Here is a 17,822-nt window from a genome sequence, read left to right on the forward strand (position 1 = left end):
TCCTGTCGGGAGCCTCCTTCACTGGGGCACCAGGGATGGATAAAGCCAGTCTAAATCACCAAAGTCACATGCAGAGGAGCAAACCCTGCTCTGAAATGGGTGTTATTTTCCACATGGCCTGTGATGGCAGGGAGGACAGTGGACACAGTTGGCTGGACCTGGGCTAAGCAGAGGCCAGTGGCCTTTGGAAAAAAAAACACATTAAGGTTTCAAACTCAGCATAGCCATTCTGTGGGAGATAAATGGCTGAGACGAAACTGTGCCACTTAGTCCTTACCAGAAACAGTTGTAATTTGAGGCCCAGAACAATTGAAATTGCAGGTCTGAATTCCTTGCTTCATCTTCCTTTTCCATTATGTCCATTTTTAAATTGGTCTTCTCCCAAAATGTTAGGCCAAGGTGGTTGAAGGAATTCAGTCCTTCATTATTTTCACAGTAAAATGCCGTCAGCAGATAAAACTGTCCTTGTGGTTACAGCCATGAAATTTCTGCTTGTGAATGATTCTACCCAATTCTTTTGGCTGCTGTAAATTGGCACCGGCATTGAATCAAAATGAGGGGTGATTTGCCCTTTGCCTGCAGGCAGCTTTTCCATGCATGCGTATCTTCCAGGCCTCACAGATTGATCAGATGTGAGGCAAATCTACCTTTAATTCAGTTTATTCAAAGCCATGCCATCTGCCATGGGTCCTGCCTGTCGCCAGGTGACCCTGGCTGTGACAAACACAGTGAGTGTATTTGCGCTCCGGTTTTGGGTTCTATATTTGGCAGTGTGATACTGGGAAAGCTTTCTGTGATTAAGCTCTGTTGACTGATACTGAAACTAATTGCAGCCACGACACGCAGCGGGTGAGGTGTGTCACTGGGGCTGGTATCGCTGTGCCCAAAAAGGGTCTGGGAGAGGGAACTGTGAGAGTGAGCGTGATTTCACCAATACTGTTCCCTTGGAGAAAACGAGGAAAACGGAGCAGTGCCATGTTTAAACCAGAGGACTATTGGTGAGACACACAGAGTCATCTTTTCCATTTTGGTGTCTAGTTTCGGGCACTATTTTTCCTGAACAATGAGGAACAAAAATCAGTATTAGGCATGACATTTATTTTTGAAACTCTGGGATAAATTTTCCTAGGTAGGAGCAACATCTCCCTTGTGGACAATGTCCAAAGGCAGGTCAGAGCATTGCTCTGCTGTGGGTGCAGGAATGGACTGGATGAATTTCCGAGGCCCCTTTCAGCTCAACTTCTTCTCAATGACCCATCCTGGATCTGCAAGTGCCCTGCATGAGCCTGGCACTGCCGAGACAGGGCTCATCTGTCCTCTCCCTCCCATAAGAGCAGCTCTCCAGCAAAATCCCTGACTGCAGCCAGGTCAGCACCTGTGGAAAACCGCACTAGGAAGGAAGTGGTGAGGGATGCCACAGAATGGGCAAAAAAAGCCATTCATTACCCAGCAAAGAAAGTCTCTAGGAGAAGGTCTGGACTCTAAGATGTTCTTGTCTCACAACAATACCTAGTGACATACCTGCTTTCTCTTCAAAAGTGATAGAGAATGAGGATACACATTTGCTTTTATGATTTTTTTCATTCAGGCTGTCTGCCAGACTTGGTCAAGCAGCAAAACAAGCCCTTCCTGGTGCTCCCACATCATTCTGCAGGTTCCCACCACCCACCCTTTGGCAGCAGCTCCCTTCCCCTTGGCTCCTAGCCTGGCTTCACCATGCAGTGAGATCCATCCGAATGCCTGTTCTGCTGGGGCACTGCCCTTGGCTACATCCTACCCTCTGCTGCACACCATCCTTTGCTCAAGTTTTGTGGTCAAGCATGAAGCAGTGGTCTGTCACACGGCCCCCCTGAGCTTGGTCCCAGACTCAGCTGTGTGTAGGTGAGATGAGAGCGGTCTGTAGAACGCTTTGTCCTACACATACCTACAAACACCTCCCAAATAAAGGGGTGCTAATAAATGCCACCCCACTGGGCTCAGAATCATCAACCCTGCCAGAAAAGGACTAGGCTCTCCATCATTCTTATCTGTTACATTTGATTTAAGCATCTCTGTGCCTGCCCCCCTGAAGCATGTGGCTGCCTCTGAAGGTTTAAGGGACTGGTTTAAGGGACCTCCTGGCCCCCGACTGCCCAGGCTGGCTGCACCTCTGCTTCGAAGGAGAAGGTAAACAGAGAGCGAGGCGTTCACACTGCCTGCAACAAACGGCCCTTGGTACTGAGCGAGGAAAATTATCTCACCGAAACAGATAAAGGGAAAGGGTAGGTTTGTATGGCGCAGGCCAGACCTCTCCTGACTCCCGTCCATGACGTAGGCTGTGCCTCCAGCTAAAAGTCCCGTCTGCCCTGGCGGCGTGCCCCAGAGCCAGCTTGTGGAGGCTTGTGCGCGCCGAGGGCCTGCCCAGCGAGCCACCAGCACCATGTCCGTCACAATATGCCAGTCCATGGGCTTCGTGGTGTCCGCTTTAGGAATAGGAGGCATCATCGCATCGACATGCATGGACCAGTGGAGCACCCAGGACCTGTACAACAACCCGGTGACGGCCGTGTTCAACTACCAGGGCCTGTGGCGCACGTGTGTCCGGGAGAGCTCTGGCTTCACCGAGTGCCGCGGCTACTTCACCATCCTGGGGCTGCCAGGTAGGGCCTGCTGCTGGCGAGGGCTGGGAGGGCAGCGCTGTGGCCATGCTGCATCCCAGGTGGTGCTGTGGGTGATCAATGGTGATGGGGAATTGTTGGTGCAGAGTGGGGAACCCACCTTTTAGCCATGAGGGACCTGGTTTGGAGGACAGGGCCCTTGGAGGCACCTCAGCTCCCACAGCCAAGCTGGGGTTCAGCAGAACTTGTTATTATGCATGAGGTAGCTGAGCTGTTGTCCTGGAAAGGCTCCTAGGACTGACCTGGGTGTACACTTGCACCCCAGCTGCATGGTGCATGTGGCTTCCCACCAGAACCACTAATGTTCCTGGTGTCTGAGAAGATCCTTTTCAAAGAGGATAAGTCACTGTTCAGCTCACCCCTAATTTACCTTCAGTTCCAGTTTTTCCTTCCACGGGTGTCATTTCTGTCCTGGTTGAGCCCAGAGTACCCAGGGCTGTGAACAATTAGGTTGCAAGAGGAATATCGAGATTTCCTTCTTGCCTTAATACACTGAGGAGAGGGGCACTTAGGTTATTCTATCCATCTACCCTCTGTGCTGCAACACAAGAACAGAGGGAAGAAGCCAATTATATCAGCAGGTATTGCAGAACTGCTGCCAAATGACATTTCCAAAACAGAAATTCACCCACCTCTGGTGCCAGGTGCCAGGGGTGCCCATGAGCATCTTCCACTTGCTTGATCCATGGCTTTCTGTGGCTGTGGATGGCCCCATGTGTTCACACCATGTTGTGGGTGCAGGCATGCATTTTGATAGAAAGACGTGGTGCTGATCCTGCCTGGGCATCCTGTTGTGAGGTCCCTGGCAAAAACCATGAGTTGCAGCAAGTGAACCATGGGCAACATCCAAAAGGGGATGTTAGAGCAGGGCTTGGATTCGTGCTATCACTGTTGTCAAAGCCGAGGCTTCTCCCCGGGGGAAAATGCATGCAGCAAGGGGCAGGACAGGTTGGAAAAACTTGACTCCAGCATGCCAATTGCTTATATGCATAAAGATTAAAGTTGCCTTGCAAGGAACAAATAGAGGTGTAAAACGCAAATCCTCTCCCCTTGTAGTCTTAAGTTACACCCACACACACTCTCCCACCACACACTGAAGAACTTCCTCAGTTCATCAGCTCTAAAAGCTTAAAATTATGGAGAATGTAATTATGGAGAATGTAACTCTAGAGAAGGAACAATTGAGCTTTTCAAGTGTTCATCTCCAGGAACTACTTTAATCTTTGCGGAAATTGGAGAATCCTTGAGATTTGGGGTCTTCTTGTTGCTGTGCAATACCTTCAAAAATCTCAGCACTGCAGTGCGTGATTACAGCCCTTTTTGCAGGTCCCAGCCCCCAGAGTGCTGGCTGTAGGGTGGGCATTAATTTCCTAAAATGCAAATGCACAGCAATCAGTCTGGAGGGTGGATTTCCTGCATTTATCTGACTGGTTGCTGGAGATGTCTCTGTCCCTCCCAAATCCTCTCCTAAATGTTTAGATTTCCAATCAGCTGCTCACCTTACAGGTTCAACAGAGCTACTGGGTGAATTGCTGGCTTTATTGCACAACCAAACAGAGATTAAAAAAAATATATATAACAAAGCACAACTTTTAAAAATAAAGGTGGGTGGGATCCTGACACTCCTGAAGTTGCAGTAAAAACCCCCAAAGTTGGTGAGGGGTCATTGCCTTCACTTCTGGTGTGTGACTATGTGAATGTTCATGTCCTTTTGTCCTGACGAACTGATTTCTGCGGCCAGTGCTATCAGCACTGCCCTACAAAGCGAGGTGGATTTTTCCTTTCTTTTTAATGAGCAGAGCTTGCTCTTTTTCTCAAGTCACTCCATGCGCTCCCCCTTTCCCCTCTGTTATATATCATTTGGCACTGCCAGTCTCTGGAGAAGCTGGTGCAAAAATAAGCTCCAGGCCTCTAGTCTCCATTCTTGTATTCATCTGCTCCTACGGGCATCTCATCCCACCCGCTGCCGCTGCAGGGCAGCTGCATCCCAGCCAGAGGGGGGCACAAAGTGATGCTAAAAATGAAATTATTAATTTGCAAAGAAATTATTTAAGCAGATTGTCGCAACATTTATTCTAACCGTGCTGCACCTTGATCTCCATTAAACCCCCCTTGCAAACCGTGCCATAGTTAATGGTTTGTCAGCATTTCCATTATAAACCCCTATTTATTATTCTGACAATGGCAATTTATATTGGGAACAATAGTGCCGGAGTGAATAAAAATAATAGGACTCCAGCAAAGCAGCGAGGTGACCTGAGTACATCAGCAAAGTTTGGGTTTCTGAGGATTTTTTTTTTTCAATCCCTTGCTCCCATAGCAAAGATTAAACTTGCCTTGCCCATCATCTATCTTCAATTTAGTTGGGAATTTTAATTTCAAATAGATTGAGGAAAAATCAAGATAATAGATGAAAATGAGAAATAACAGGTACTTTATGTCTCTCCCCCTCACTGCTCGGCTATAAACAGTCAGTCTCTGGTGAAATGTGTCACTTGAGATCTAAGCCTGTTTGTTCTAATTTTGCTTTCTCTTATTATTTTTGCTGCTTGTTTTGGTGTGTGGGCAGACCTTACCATGACTGTCTGGAGGACACGATCTGAATTTGAACATACAAATAATAGATAAACAGAGGTAGATGAGCACTGATGAAGGTGACCATTTCACCTATTGCAGAAGTCACACTTTCTGCAAAAATGAGAGTTTTTCAGTTGCTTGCAAGTTTGTTAACCTACGATAACGTCAGCAGTAATCTTCCTCTTTTCTATTTTGGTCTCTTTTTTTCCAGTCATCTTCAGCTACAGCTGTTCAGCCATTTCTGAAAGGGCATTTTGTTCTGAGACAAAATCTCTTTTGACCCTCCCAGAAAGGCAGCAGAGATATCTCTCAGCTCTGTAACAAAAGGCTGGTGACTTAAAAAATAAGAATATTTCAGATTTTCCAACAGCAAACTTTGAGTCTGAAAGCATCCCATTAAACTTCTGTAGCTGGTAACTTTCAGTGGCCATGCAAGCTTATGTGACAGGGTATTTGCGTCCTCTAGGAGTTTGCTTGGACTTATGAACTATAGGCTATGAAGGGTCTTTTGTTGCTTCGGATTTTTTTTTCCAGTCTATTAATGAAATTCTAAGAAGTTGTTATTATTATTATTATTATTATTATTATTATTATTATTATTATTATTATTATTATTATTATTATTATTATTATTATTATTATTATTATTATTATTATTATTATTATTATATTTTTATTATTTTATTTCTATTTTTTTTATGTACAACCAACTCACATTTTTTGGCATAGTCCTAGGAAAAACCTTGCTCTGGGTTTCTGGGTGTTTTTTTTTGTTTTGTTTTGTTTTGTGTTTTGAGATTGGGCAGCACACTAGCCAAGGAAACAGCATTTCTGCTGGATACTCATAAGGATGGGGACTGCTAATTGCTGTGTCGGGGCTGAGCTACAGCTCAGAGGCTTGTGGGGAAGGATGCATCTCCATTCATGTCAGCTCTGCTGAGGGACCTCCAAAACCTGTCTTGACCACCTGAAGACCAGTGGGGTAGAGGATGCCTGAGATGTGATGGGGTGCTGCTACTACCCTTTTCCACGCCAAGGTTCAGAAAGGCTGGGCACCTCTTCTCATGCTATGGACCTGTGGGCCACATATTTCGGGAAGTTGAAGTCATCATAGCAATGGCGGGACAGAAAGAAAAGGGTGGGTTTGCTTTATTTCGGCCTGAACAAGCTGGAACTGACTGCCAGGGTGTGAGTTATATTTGCAAATTTTAAAGTCAACATGAGCTGTAGGTGATTTTTATGGGAGAGGCAGCGATAACATTCAGGAGTTGCAATGGGACCAGCGAACAGTTTTGAGATAATACAGAGCTGACGCCTGGGTAGATAAAGCAAGAATGAGCTGAAATAAAGGTTGCAGAGGGGAGTGGTCACAGAGTACCTTTCCTTTTCCTCGTTTGGTATGCCTAGGAGTGGGGAGCAGCCCCATTCTCTGCTTCTTGGTGGGGCAGCTTGGTCTTCGCGAGAGATGTGCCACATCGTGCCCCTTCCTCTGATTTGGCTCAGCATCACCATGCAGCAGGGTGAGCCCTCTGGCCCCAAAATTCCACCTCCTTGGTGGAGGCTGAATGACAGGTCCATACCTGGGGAGAGGTCCCCTACTTTCCAGCCACCCTGGGCCATAGACAACCACCAGGAGTGACTGGAGGTGGATATCAGGTGGTAGTAAAGATGCTGAGACATTCTCTACAGCTGCCCACCACCCAACGATTTTTTCAGGTTATGCACTGAGCCAGAAGTTCAGATAAAACCTCCAGGTCATCATCTATTATTGGACTGGGTGCTGGGAAAATGGTGTGAAGAGTTCTTTTTTTGCAAAGGGAAATGTATTTTTTCCCTATCGTGTGTGGCTCAGAAGCAACCATTAACAACAAGCACACTGCATTTGGGTTTAAAATAAGAACATTTCAGAAAGGCAGAGAAAATAGGCTGGAGGAAGGATTGGGATGGAAACAGGTTTGTGTTTTTTTCTCCATAACTTTGCTACAAACAGCCACCAAGGAAGGTACTTATGGGGACTTTGAGTCCCGTGTCTACAAACATGATGCGGATCAGAGCATGAGAAAAGGCAAGCAGGTAATGCTGGGATGGCTGGATAGCACCTGAAGCAATATGCCCAGTGATGAGCAAATAAAAACCTCTCCAAAAGTTAAAAATCCTTCAAATACAGCAGTGCCTGGGGTGCTGAGCATGGCTGAGGGTTCATTTGTTGCTCAGCTCAGGACTCAGAATAACCCTCATTTCCCAAGCCTTGCTGGCTGGAAGAGCAGCTCCAGCTGCAGGCAGCCGAAACCAGCAGAAGGGGTCAGAGGAAGGAGTGGGTGCTCCCCTCCCAGCAAAGCAAACACAGGGACCCAGTGTGCAGCAGAGCCACCACCACCAGCAAGCTGGATGGAGGTTCTTCTTGGGAAAAAAATGTGAAGAAAGTGTGTGTCCTTTGCATTTCACTCCACTATCCCTACATACATTTTCCCCAAGGGGTTATTTTTAGCTGTGACCAGCCCTGGGGTCCATTTGTGTGTGTGTTCACCTCTGCAAGCCATTGCACGCAAACCCTGCGGGGTGACACCAGCCTTGGGAGTAGGAGTGATGTCCCAGAGGAACACCAGTCCATGGGATATGGCTAGAAGTGGTCTAGCCTGGAAAAAGAGAGATGTGGCCTCTTGGCACTTGGTGGCAAGAAGGAGGTCCTTTGGACCTGCTGGGCAGCATCAGGCTTGGACACAACCAGCCCTTTTGGAGTGATGCTCGGGAATGGGGACATTTCGGCAACTCCTTCCCCTGCCCCCATCTGCCACAGGCTGTGGGGCCATAAAGGTCGGGATGGGGAGCTGGCTACATTGCTTATTCTAGCCCTTGTTGTCCTCCCAGCTTCCAGGTCCTCCTCAGCCCTGACTTTTCACAATGAATTACCCCAGATGAGGTATGTTTGATGTTTGTGAGTGCGTCCTCTTCCTCACTGAGGATGAGCAGCTCCTATCATCTCTTGTTCTCGAGGGCTCACTTCCATGGGTTTTGGTCACGTTATTACTTTTGCTGGCTACTTCTGACCTTTAGATATGTTGGAGCTCGCCCTTCCCCTGATGTAAACTTGCCAGTGGAAACGACTAAATTTAAATGAAGCTGTTGGAAGAGAAGACATCTTGTGCCTGGCCCTTGAGGGCTTTGATGGCTGTGATCTGTACACAAGATGGCTTTGGCTGCAATAACAGGACCTACCAGACTGCAGTGCAAAAGCATTTCTGCCTGATGCCCACCAGCCCTCTGCACAGTCCCAAAAGCAAAAGGGGTGCCATGGGTTCTCCAGAAGGAATAGCCAATGTGTAACAACCCCATTGTAAATCATCCATCCACAGAAATCAGCTTCTCCTCCCTTCCTTGTAGCTTTCACGCTGTCTTGACCAGGCGTTCATATGGAGAGGGATGGTGGCATGGAGCTGGGCTGGGTAAAGCAAGAATTTGTTTCTAGGTCAGGGCTGAACTAAATCTCTTGGAACATGGTCTTGGATCAGAAGGGATGAGTGTGAAGTCTGGAAGGTCCTTGTATCTCTCTGTGCTCCATCAGCAGAGCATCACGGCGGATTTGTATTACTCCTCTGAGCCTAGCACTACTCCGCTGTGCCAAGAGATAATTCATTTCCTAATTTTTATATCCCCTGCCCCATTTTCCAGGACCACTGCCCTACCTAATGCAGAAAAGGCACTTTCTGAATGGTCCCTGCCCCCCACGTGGGTTTTGGTGGGGCCACGTGATGGGTGATAGGGATGTAGGTTGGAGGAGAATAGGGCTGGGGGAGCATTGCTGGGTAATCTGGGGGCTCATGAACATTTGAGGTGACCTTGGTGATGCCCCAGGAGGCTGCAAGGAGCGGCAATGCCCCTGTCTGTGGTGGAGGCCCCATGCCACCCACCAAGCTCGCCACTGGTGTCCCTATCCACCTCCACACCTCTTTTACAGCCCACAGGGACATCAGGGCATGGAGGTGTCCCCATCTTGGCCCTCTGGCAGATTTACTCCCACGTTGCATAAGCAGAGAGCCAAGGAGGCGGTGAGCTGTGGATGCTGAGCTCTCCTGGGAACATGCTCTTTCCCCCTGCCCCTCTCAGCACGCTCACGCTGTGCCAAGCACGCAGCAGGAGCCCGATGGGCAGAGAAGGGTTTCAGCGGGGGCCGGTGTGAGCTCTGAGTGAGTTGCCCAACACTTGACCGAGCGTGGCCGCTTAGCCCGGGAAGGACAAGCACTTCTAAAGGACAAAAGCTCATATCTCGGGCCCTGCCAGCACAAACCGACCCAGCGAGAGTGAAACCGGACTATCTTGCAAAAACACTTTGTGCAAACACACCGCTCAATGGAAAGCATCTGATAAGGGTTGCTGCGTTTCTGGTGGCTCAGTCGGGAGGACTTCGGTGCTCCCATTAGGTCTGTGGCTTCCCGGGGCTGTCTCACCTCCTCTTGCTGGGGGAGACACCATGTCCACCACCGTCTGCCAGGTGATGGGGTTCATCGTCTCGTCGCTGGGGGTTGCGGGGTGCATGGTGTCCACTGCCATGGATATGTGGAGCACGCAGGACTTGTATGACAACCCGGTCACAGCCGTCTTCCAGTATCAGGGACTGTGGAGGAGCTGCGTGCGGCAGAGCTCAGGCTTTACAGAGTGCCGGCCGTATTTCACCATTCTTGGGCTGCCAGGTAGGGCAAAAGATGCACCAGGTTTAACCCAGGAGCTCTCCTGTAGCTCTGCACCCACAAACAGGAGCAGCAATTTTAAAGCATATTGCAAGGAATAAAATTTCCAGGCTTCTCGGTGCACGGGCATAAAAATACGCACGTATTTGTTACCAAAATAATACCTTCACTTGGTGCAGACCACAACTTGGAGCATGTGTAGGTGATCTCTGGATGAGTGCCATGGGGCTCAGCTCCGTTACTGATATGAGGAGAGTGAGGATGCTTGGACCTCCAGATATTCTGCCCCTTTGGATCAGAGCACAAGGAAAGCAGCTGCGTGAGGTTATTGTGTTGTTATTAGAATTGTGGTTTCTGCTGAAAACAATTGTATTATTTTTCCCATAAAATACAGATCTTTTCTGCAATGGAAGAAATCTTCCTCGGAGCAGTGTGGGCAGGGCGAGGAGGGGAAGGGTGTGCTCAGTCACAGTGGAGTTTTAGTGGTTGCAGCAGTAGGTTGCAGAGGGGTTTTACTTACTCGTTTGCTTGTGATTTCCATGGTGTCGGGTACAAAAGGAGCAGCTTTTCCCACCTCCCTGCATGCGAGGGTATTCCAGTGCTCCTGAGCTATCTGGAGCCATGGGAAGGGGGCAGCCAGCCTGGCTCCCCATGCCTCCCTGTGCCCTATGGCACCATGCCCTGCCACCAAGCACCAAATGCAGTTCTGAGCGCCTTTTTCACTCTTGGGGAAATATCGCAGCTAGGTGCAAGCAATCACCACTGCATGCAGGCCTTTTGCATCTAATGACTGGTGCAGAAGAAAGTACAAGGCAGTCTCCCAGCCCGTACCCTCACGGATGCCCACACTTCTCCCCTGCTGCAAGGAAGGGGCAAATGTTGTGTTGAAGACCAGGATGCTGGCGTGCGGTTTTTGCTTTTTGAGAACAGGCTGTGACCATCCTGAGGGTTGTGATGGAATAAATGTGTTTCTAGGGCTCCAGCCTTGGGATTGCCAGGTGACTTATGGCTCATTTCATTTGACAGAAAAAATATATTTATCAAACCATACATACACATGTTGATCTCTACATTTGCATATCATAATAATGCTGCCTGTATGTGGTTGTGCTTTAAAAGAGCATTGAGGCAAGGATAACCATTACTTCGATGCTGATTTATCATTATCAAGGTTCTACTTTTCATTTTATTTTTAAGTGATAAAGCAACAAAGAAATGTGCAAGGCATTCACAGACAATTTCTGTTGTGTCATAGATATTCTGTCAGTTTTATTCTCTTTATCTGCCCATTTAGTTGATGCTGACCTTAAAACATAGAGAAGGAATGCTCTAGCTTCAATTTAGTTAACTAAAAAAAAAAAAGCGTTTTCCCCTAAACTTTCCATATTCCATTGATCACACTCATCATAAACTTACATTTTCACCTTTGTATTTTGTATTAGTAACAGAAATGCTGGAGGTGTTAGTCTGGATGACTTTAAGTTGCTTTGCTTTGTTGCTTTGTTGTCACCTTTCACTACTCACAGTAACACTGGGGGGAAAGACAGCTCTCCAGTTCCACTTAGGACTGAAAAAATGTAGTAATGCAAATTGATTCAAAATTTCAGACTTTTATTTATTTATTTATTTATTTATTTATGTATTTTGGTGATGTGCATTGATACTGTTTTCTGGCAGACAAACCCTTTGTATGGAAATCGTGTGTGTGCAAAACGAGCAATCATATATGCACAAGTAAGAGCACAGCTATTGTATCCAATGCAAAATACACAGTCAAAGACGGGCAGGTCGTTTCTGTGCTTGGCTTCAACTACAGGGCAGCATGGTAGCTAGTGCTCCTGGTACAATTATTTTCCTCAGCCTCCTGCTTTGTTTGTCTGCAACCTTCCACTCCTTCCTGCTAGAGGAGGTCACTGCCTTTGAAAAGCAGCTCTCTTCAGAGGACTTCTGATGGATGCCACAATTCACTTCATATTGCAGTGCTCTCACTTTTGGTCCCAGGATCCTGGTGAAGGGGTCTTAATGCCACAGCAGACCTGAGAGCACTTTCTTTGCCTTTCCATCCTTTTGCAGAAACAATGCATAAATGAACCCTGTGGCACTGACATCCTGCAGAGAGGATTGACTGCTGATTGCTTTGCACTTTGTTGTGCCCTGCCGTGTGTCCCTTCTCTACCTTTCTGATGGTGGCAAATTGCTGCTTTTCAGTATAGGTCCATCACACTTGGACTTCAGTGCTCCAGCAGAAGTCTGGTGTCTGCAGATGCTTGGCTTGGCCTGCCCATTGTGCCCTTCCACAGGCACTCAAAGCCCAGATAACATCTTTCCTGGGAGCCCACGATATCCTGGTGAGGTCTTGGCTTCGGGTCACCTATTCCTGAAGGGCTTGGACCACCCTAGTGATGGCACATAGGGACCAGAAGGTCTGTAGAAAACATCCCAGGAACAAAGGACTGTCCCAGAGACAGACCCTGAAGGCTACAAGGACCTGCCATCAGGATCCCTAATACTGCCTTATCGGCCTCTGTTGCCCCTCCTGAAACCAAGCAGTTAGAAAGAAACTTTAGTGATTGTAAAGACAAATGAGTATTGTGATTTTCTTCTCTTTACAGCTCTCTGCTTTGCATCAGGTGCTGCGCGAACACCTTTTGAGGGCTGATAAGGCATATCCGCCAGCTTCTTGTTCTCGGATGAATAATAACTAGTGAGCTCGCACCTGGGGGCTGATGAATGGGAGATTGAAAATCCCAGGCTCGTTAGCACTTGTTATCAGCTGATAAGGGCAAATTGAGTCATAAGAGCAGCAGCCCCAGTGGGACTGCCAGATGGGAGAAGGTGATGTAGTCCCAGCTTGTGGGATGGCAAATGGCTGTTCGTCCAGGCATTGTAGTTCCGATGTGGTTCTGGTCAGGCTCCATACACCTTGCTGTCCTGGGGAGTGCTTGTAAAAGGTTCCCCTCCCTTCCCTGGGTCAGCCCAGTAAAAGGGATGATGGGCAGAGTTACCACAGCCGCTGGGGCTGCGGGATATGTTGCCTGTCGCTCTCAATCACTCACAAGCTCTTGTCATCTTCCCCAAGTGTCATGCACAGGGAGGCATCAAAGCCAAACCCAGGGCTGTGAGAGCTCATGGCAGGGCAAAAAGAGGCTTCAAAGTGTCCTGGCCAAGTCACAACAGCCTTTGAAATACTTTTGACAACGTCCTCCCAATGCCCTGCCAGCGCTGCCACCTTCCTGTCTCTGCCAGGGTGGGGAGTATCAGGCTGTAAGCAAGACAGGATATGTGCCCTTATTAGAAAATCATCTTGGCGTTCAAACACCCAGGCTTTTCCCTTCACTTCTACATTTTAAAAGGTGCATGTTCCCCTTTGCTTTCCCCCCTACTTTTCTACTTAAGCCAGGAGGAGCCTGGAGGGGTTTTGCTGCCTGATGGACAGCAGTGTTGAGCTCCCACCAGCATCACAGCTTGCCTCCAACCAAGCAACCCCACCCTGATGGCAAAATGCTCAATAAATTCAGAGCTAGGGCATTTGTGTGTCCTATTAATTAACATGGATGGGTGTATACAAGTCTAATATTACAAATAAGCAATCAAAGGACATGCCGGGGAGGTCATTGCTGAAGCCTTGTTGCTGTCCCTTGGTCTATGTGTAGCATTGGTCAAGGTGATTTTCTCTTGTCCTGTTACATGTGTTTTTATTATAAAGGAGGAACATACAGAGCTCCACTTGGTGTCACAGAGTGGTTGGAATATCATGGACAGCAGGGTGGAGCTCTCTGCACTCATTGTTGTCTGGGGAAAAAAAATCTTTCTCAAATCAGTTCAGTTATGGAAAAATTCAATTTTTTTAAAAAAACAGATCAGCCAAACAACAACAGAGCATTAGTGTGATGTAAGTTAGAGGTGCAGCAGCGATGCACATAAATACAGAGAGATAAAATGAGCAAATCCTTACAAATTGAATGAAGAAAAGAAGGTTTCTATTCCACTTTGAATTGCAGGTAGAAAATTGTGGTATTTCTAACACTATAGCTTGGGGCTCCTGCAATATTTAAATTAAGGACCTGATATATTCCTGCAATGTTAAATATCCATTATCACACTGAGAATGAGTAGGAATATCAGTATCTTCAGATAATTTAGGCTTTATTTTAACTTTCTCACATTAGAAAGTCATGATTTTTCCACTCCTATGAAACATTTTTCAATGCAAATGCAATCAGCCGAACTGCTTTATTTGGAGTAGCAATAGAGAAGGCCACGCAAGCCTGATTCACACTTGCCCCAGCTGTATACCAACCCCTTTCCATCAATTTCAGCTGAATAAATCATGACCAATGCCCATGGACATTTCCAAAAAGAAGTTGTTTAAACCATCCAGCTCTTTGGGAAGTTGAGAGAAACAGCTGCATTTCCAGAGGCATCCCAAATTATGCTGAGAGTAGATGTGGTGCCTGTTTTCCATGGGATGGTCTTTGCTTCAGCATATTAAACTTTTTTTTTTTTTTTTAATAATATATATATATATATTATTTTTATATATAAATAGTCTTTAAAAACTTCCCAGGCTCTGTCAAATCTCAATTCATTTGCTCATTGTGGCTCTTAATTTGTTTTGCAGCAATGTTCCAGGCTGTGAGGGCCCTCATGATCGTGGGTATTGTTCTGGGCATCCTTGGCCTTTTTGTGTGCATTTTTGCTCTGAAATGCATTCGTATCGGCAGCATGGAGGATTCTGCAAAAGCCAACATGACTCTGACCTCTGGCATCATGTTTATTGTTGCAGGTAAGTGGGTGGTGTTGTGTCTTCCATATGCAAATCATTGTGTTTACCGGAAATTGATTACTGGATCAGTCTTCATCACATCTGGTCACAGGCATTTCTGCTGGTAGGACTTGGGATTTTGAAGTATAAAGTTTTATTTTTGCTGCTGGAATGTAAATATGTAGAAATTGTGGCAGAAATGCAAACACACAGTGGGTCCCCACTTCTCCATAAGGTACCATGTCAGGACAAAGGGCAGTGTCTCACCCAAGCTGTAAGGTGTTTCCTCAAGGCCCAAGGTGATCGTTTGTATTACATGGGTCTCAGTCAACCCTTCTGTCTGATCTCAGGTCTGTGTGCCATCACCGGAGTGTCTGTATTTGCCAACATGCTGGTCACAAACTTCTGGATGTCCACAACCAACATGTACCAGGGAATGCAGAACGTCCAGAACAGGTAGGTGGTTGTTCAGCTCAGAATGCTCCATGGTGCAGATTTCCTCAGGGCCAGGGCATGCTGCAGCTGAAGGAAAAACAAACTCTGGGTGCATAGTACTCTGGTCCCATGACTTGGAAGATTCAATGAACCTCATTCCTACCTGCACTGGAGATAAAGATAATTAGTCTGAGCAAATTGACTGGGATGTCAATGAAGAAACACCCTGGAGCATGGCCAAAGCAGTAACCATGCACATCGCTGTTTTGTAGGTACACTTTTGGCTCAGCCCTCTTTGTTGGTTGGGTGGCAGGCGGCCTGGCCCTCGTAGGAGGCATCATGATGTGCCTTGCTTGCAGAGGAATGATTCCGGAAGAATCCCGGTAAGTCTGTCTGTGGTGGACACAGGAAGGTATTGCATGAGGCCTTGGGTGGCAAGATAGCATGCAGCCAGTACACCACAAGACAGGTGTAGGCATAATGACCCCATTGCAAAAGTTATCATGATTAACAAGTCTTACGAGGAGCTGATGAGGGAAATGGTTTCTTTTATCTGTAAGAAAAGGAAGCTCAGGGAAGACCTTGGGAGGTCCTTCACTCAGCCAGTGATTTACTCACAGGAAAGAAAGGATAGGTTTATGAAAAAATGTGAGAGAGACTTGTAGCCTGTCTGCGGGTGGTTGGCACTTAGCATATTCAGCAACTCCAAGTTATGACAGTACAGAGTTTCCCAAAACCCAACAGCAAACAGGAGCACAGGGTGCAGCACAGGGGAGTCACAGAGCCTGCAGCATCTGATGCCACGTCTCATGTCTCTTCCAGTTACAAGGCAGTGTCCTACAATGCATCGGGGAGGAACATCTCCTACAGAACTGGGCCCTATAAGGTCGGTTCCGGGTACGAACCTGAAACGAAGACTAGGAAAGGTCCAGGGTATGAAGAAGCTCCTCGAAGCGAGGATGGAGGACGCTCGTACCCTTCAAAATATGACTATGTCTAGTAGACTTTCTGAGCTTGAGGTGTGCTGTATTTTACAGAACATTTTACAGTTTAGAAACAAGTATACACAAACAAATAAGTATGTAAATAGGGTTGTGTTTTCTATTGTTTTTCCCCCACTTGGAGGTGGTATCCTAACCACATTGGTTTTATTTGGCTGACTGCTGGCATGCTCTCTCTCAGCATGCCTATAGCAAAAGTAATGTCTCTATGCTTTCAGAGTAGAACTATTTCTTCATATTTTACATATAAACTCTGATAGCCAGGACCAGGATTCTGCCTTGTGCCATTTTCTAATTCACCTAAAAGTTTTCAATTCCCATTTAGTAATGGTCCTGTTACATTTGTGGTCACCTTGGATGTCTGTGATTGAAAAACACATACCGAGATTGTATACGAAAAAGCCTTAACAAATCAAGAAGCTAAACCAAAAACATTGTGAAAAGCAGAAATTATAATCTGAAAATCTCCTGTATTATTTTGTGGTGTATTGAATGAAAATGAAGTCATGTCCCTTCGGTGATGGCCAATGCATACAGACCATGTAGTCATGGCATTTTTCCTCCCTGGGCACTATTTCTACTCAGACACACCTTTGCTTTGCTGGTGGTACTACAGTGCTGATCTGCTGTGATATTTAATCTGATTTATGTTACTTAGACATTTGCTATAACCCGTGATACCAAAGTGTATTTATTTCTTCAGATCTCACTGGGGGATATATATAATCCATTGTTATTCCTATGCTAGACATTTGCTGTAGTAGCTGAAAACCTGTGTGTGACTGGTGTTCCTGCAGATGTCATCACTGATGAAACCAGAAGAATTTCTCATTTAGAATTAATTAGAGTTGCATTTGGAGCAGGAATCCCAGGGAGCACTAGATGTGTAACTCCATATTAACATCGGGACTTTCTTGTGTTAATTCTTCCCCAGATAATGTGAAGATTAAATCCTTGGTGGGACACTGCCCCTTCCAGCCTATCCACAAGAAAGGATATTCATTTAAAGGGGCTGAAGAAAGAGACATAAGAACTCAAGAAAGGGCCAATAAGCATAGTGAAGGGTACTAAGGGATAAGCAAAAGAGAGAGCAAAAAAGAGTCTGAACACTCCAAAGTAGCCATTTTGATAGATTTCTGCAACAGGTTTTCGTCCCACTTAGAACAGTTGTAAGTTATTCACAGGCACATTTGTTTTGGCTAAACACTGATAGTTCCTTGGGTAGTTTCATGTTGTGGAGGTATCACGGGTAGAGCCAAATATTTCCTTGGAGTTTGGCCTTCAGAGGTGGAGGGAGCATGGTCAGCACTGGGGCTGCCAGTCAGCAGAGGTGACCACCATGAGGAGAGAGCGGAAGATCTTCCATCCAGCAGAGGGTCCTGGCCCTTTCTCCGGTGGGACTCTGGTCCCCACTGCCACCTGGGGAAACCAGTGGATGCCAGTGCTGACTCTTCCATCTGTACTAGGGGAGGACTTGTTTTAAGGATTTGTTCTGAAAGGATACCACTTCAGTTGTGCAAAGAGAAACACTGTCCCCTTTAAAATTAAATATGCAGTCTTTCTGGTGGATTTTCCCCCACATCTCAATATAGACTTAGCTTTTTTGCTTTTTTTCTGCATGCTGGATTTTGTTTTGTTTTGTTGGTTGTTTATATTTTTTACTTTAGTATTAAAAAAGAAAAGGCCTTTACGACCCCAAATC

The 17,822-nt window shown here is 46.5% G+C and overlaps 1 protein-coding gene across 2 annotated transcripts; it reads left to right on the top strand.

Annotated features, from left to right (window-relative positions):
- The first annotated feature begins 2,419 nt into the window (after positions 1 to 2,419).
- CLDN18 (claudin 18) lies at positions 2,420 to 17,822 on the top strand. Of its 2 annotated transcripts, none has more exons than XM_068692214.1 (5): positions 2,420 to 2,639; positions 14,541 to 14,705; positions 15,035 to 15,140; positions 15,392 to 15,502; positions 15,942 to 17,822. In XM_068692214.1, exons 1-5 carry the CDS (start codon positions 2,420 to 2,422, stop codon positions 16,117 to 16,119), a joined length of 780 nt encoding a protein of 259 aa, XP_068548315.1. In that variant the 3' UTR covers positions 16,120 to 17,822. The 2 variants fall into 2 exon arrangements, with proteins under 2 accessions (XP_068548315.1, XP_068548316.1); XM_068692215.1 differs by lacking the exon at positions 2,420 to 2,639 and adding an exon at positions 9,641 to 9,922.

Source organism: Anas acuta, chromosome 9 (genome assembly GCF_963932015.1).
Source record: "Anas acuta chromosome 9, bAnaAcu1.1, whole genome shotgun sequence".
Lineage (NCBI taxonomy): Eukaryota > Metazoa > Chordata > Aves > Anseriformes > Anatidae > Anas > Anas acuta.

Coding starts and splice junctions, on each gene's coding strand:
- CLDN18 (XM_068692214.1), top strand. CDS start 2,420: ATGTCCGTCACAATATGCCAGTCCATGGGCTTCGTGGTGTCCGCTTTA. Junction 2,640..14,540: donor CACCATCCTGGGGCTGCCAG/GTAGGGCCTGCT, acceptor TTTGTTTTGCAG/CAATGTTCCAGGCTGTGAGG. Junction 15,503..15,941: donor ATGATTCCGGAAGAATCCCG/GTAAGTCTGTCT, acceptor TGTCTCTTCCAG/TTACAAGGCAGTGTCCTACA.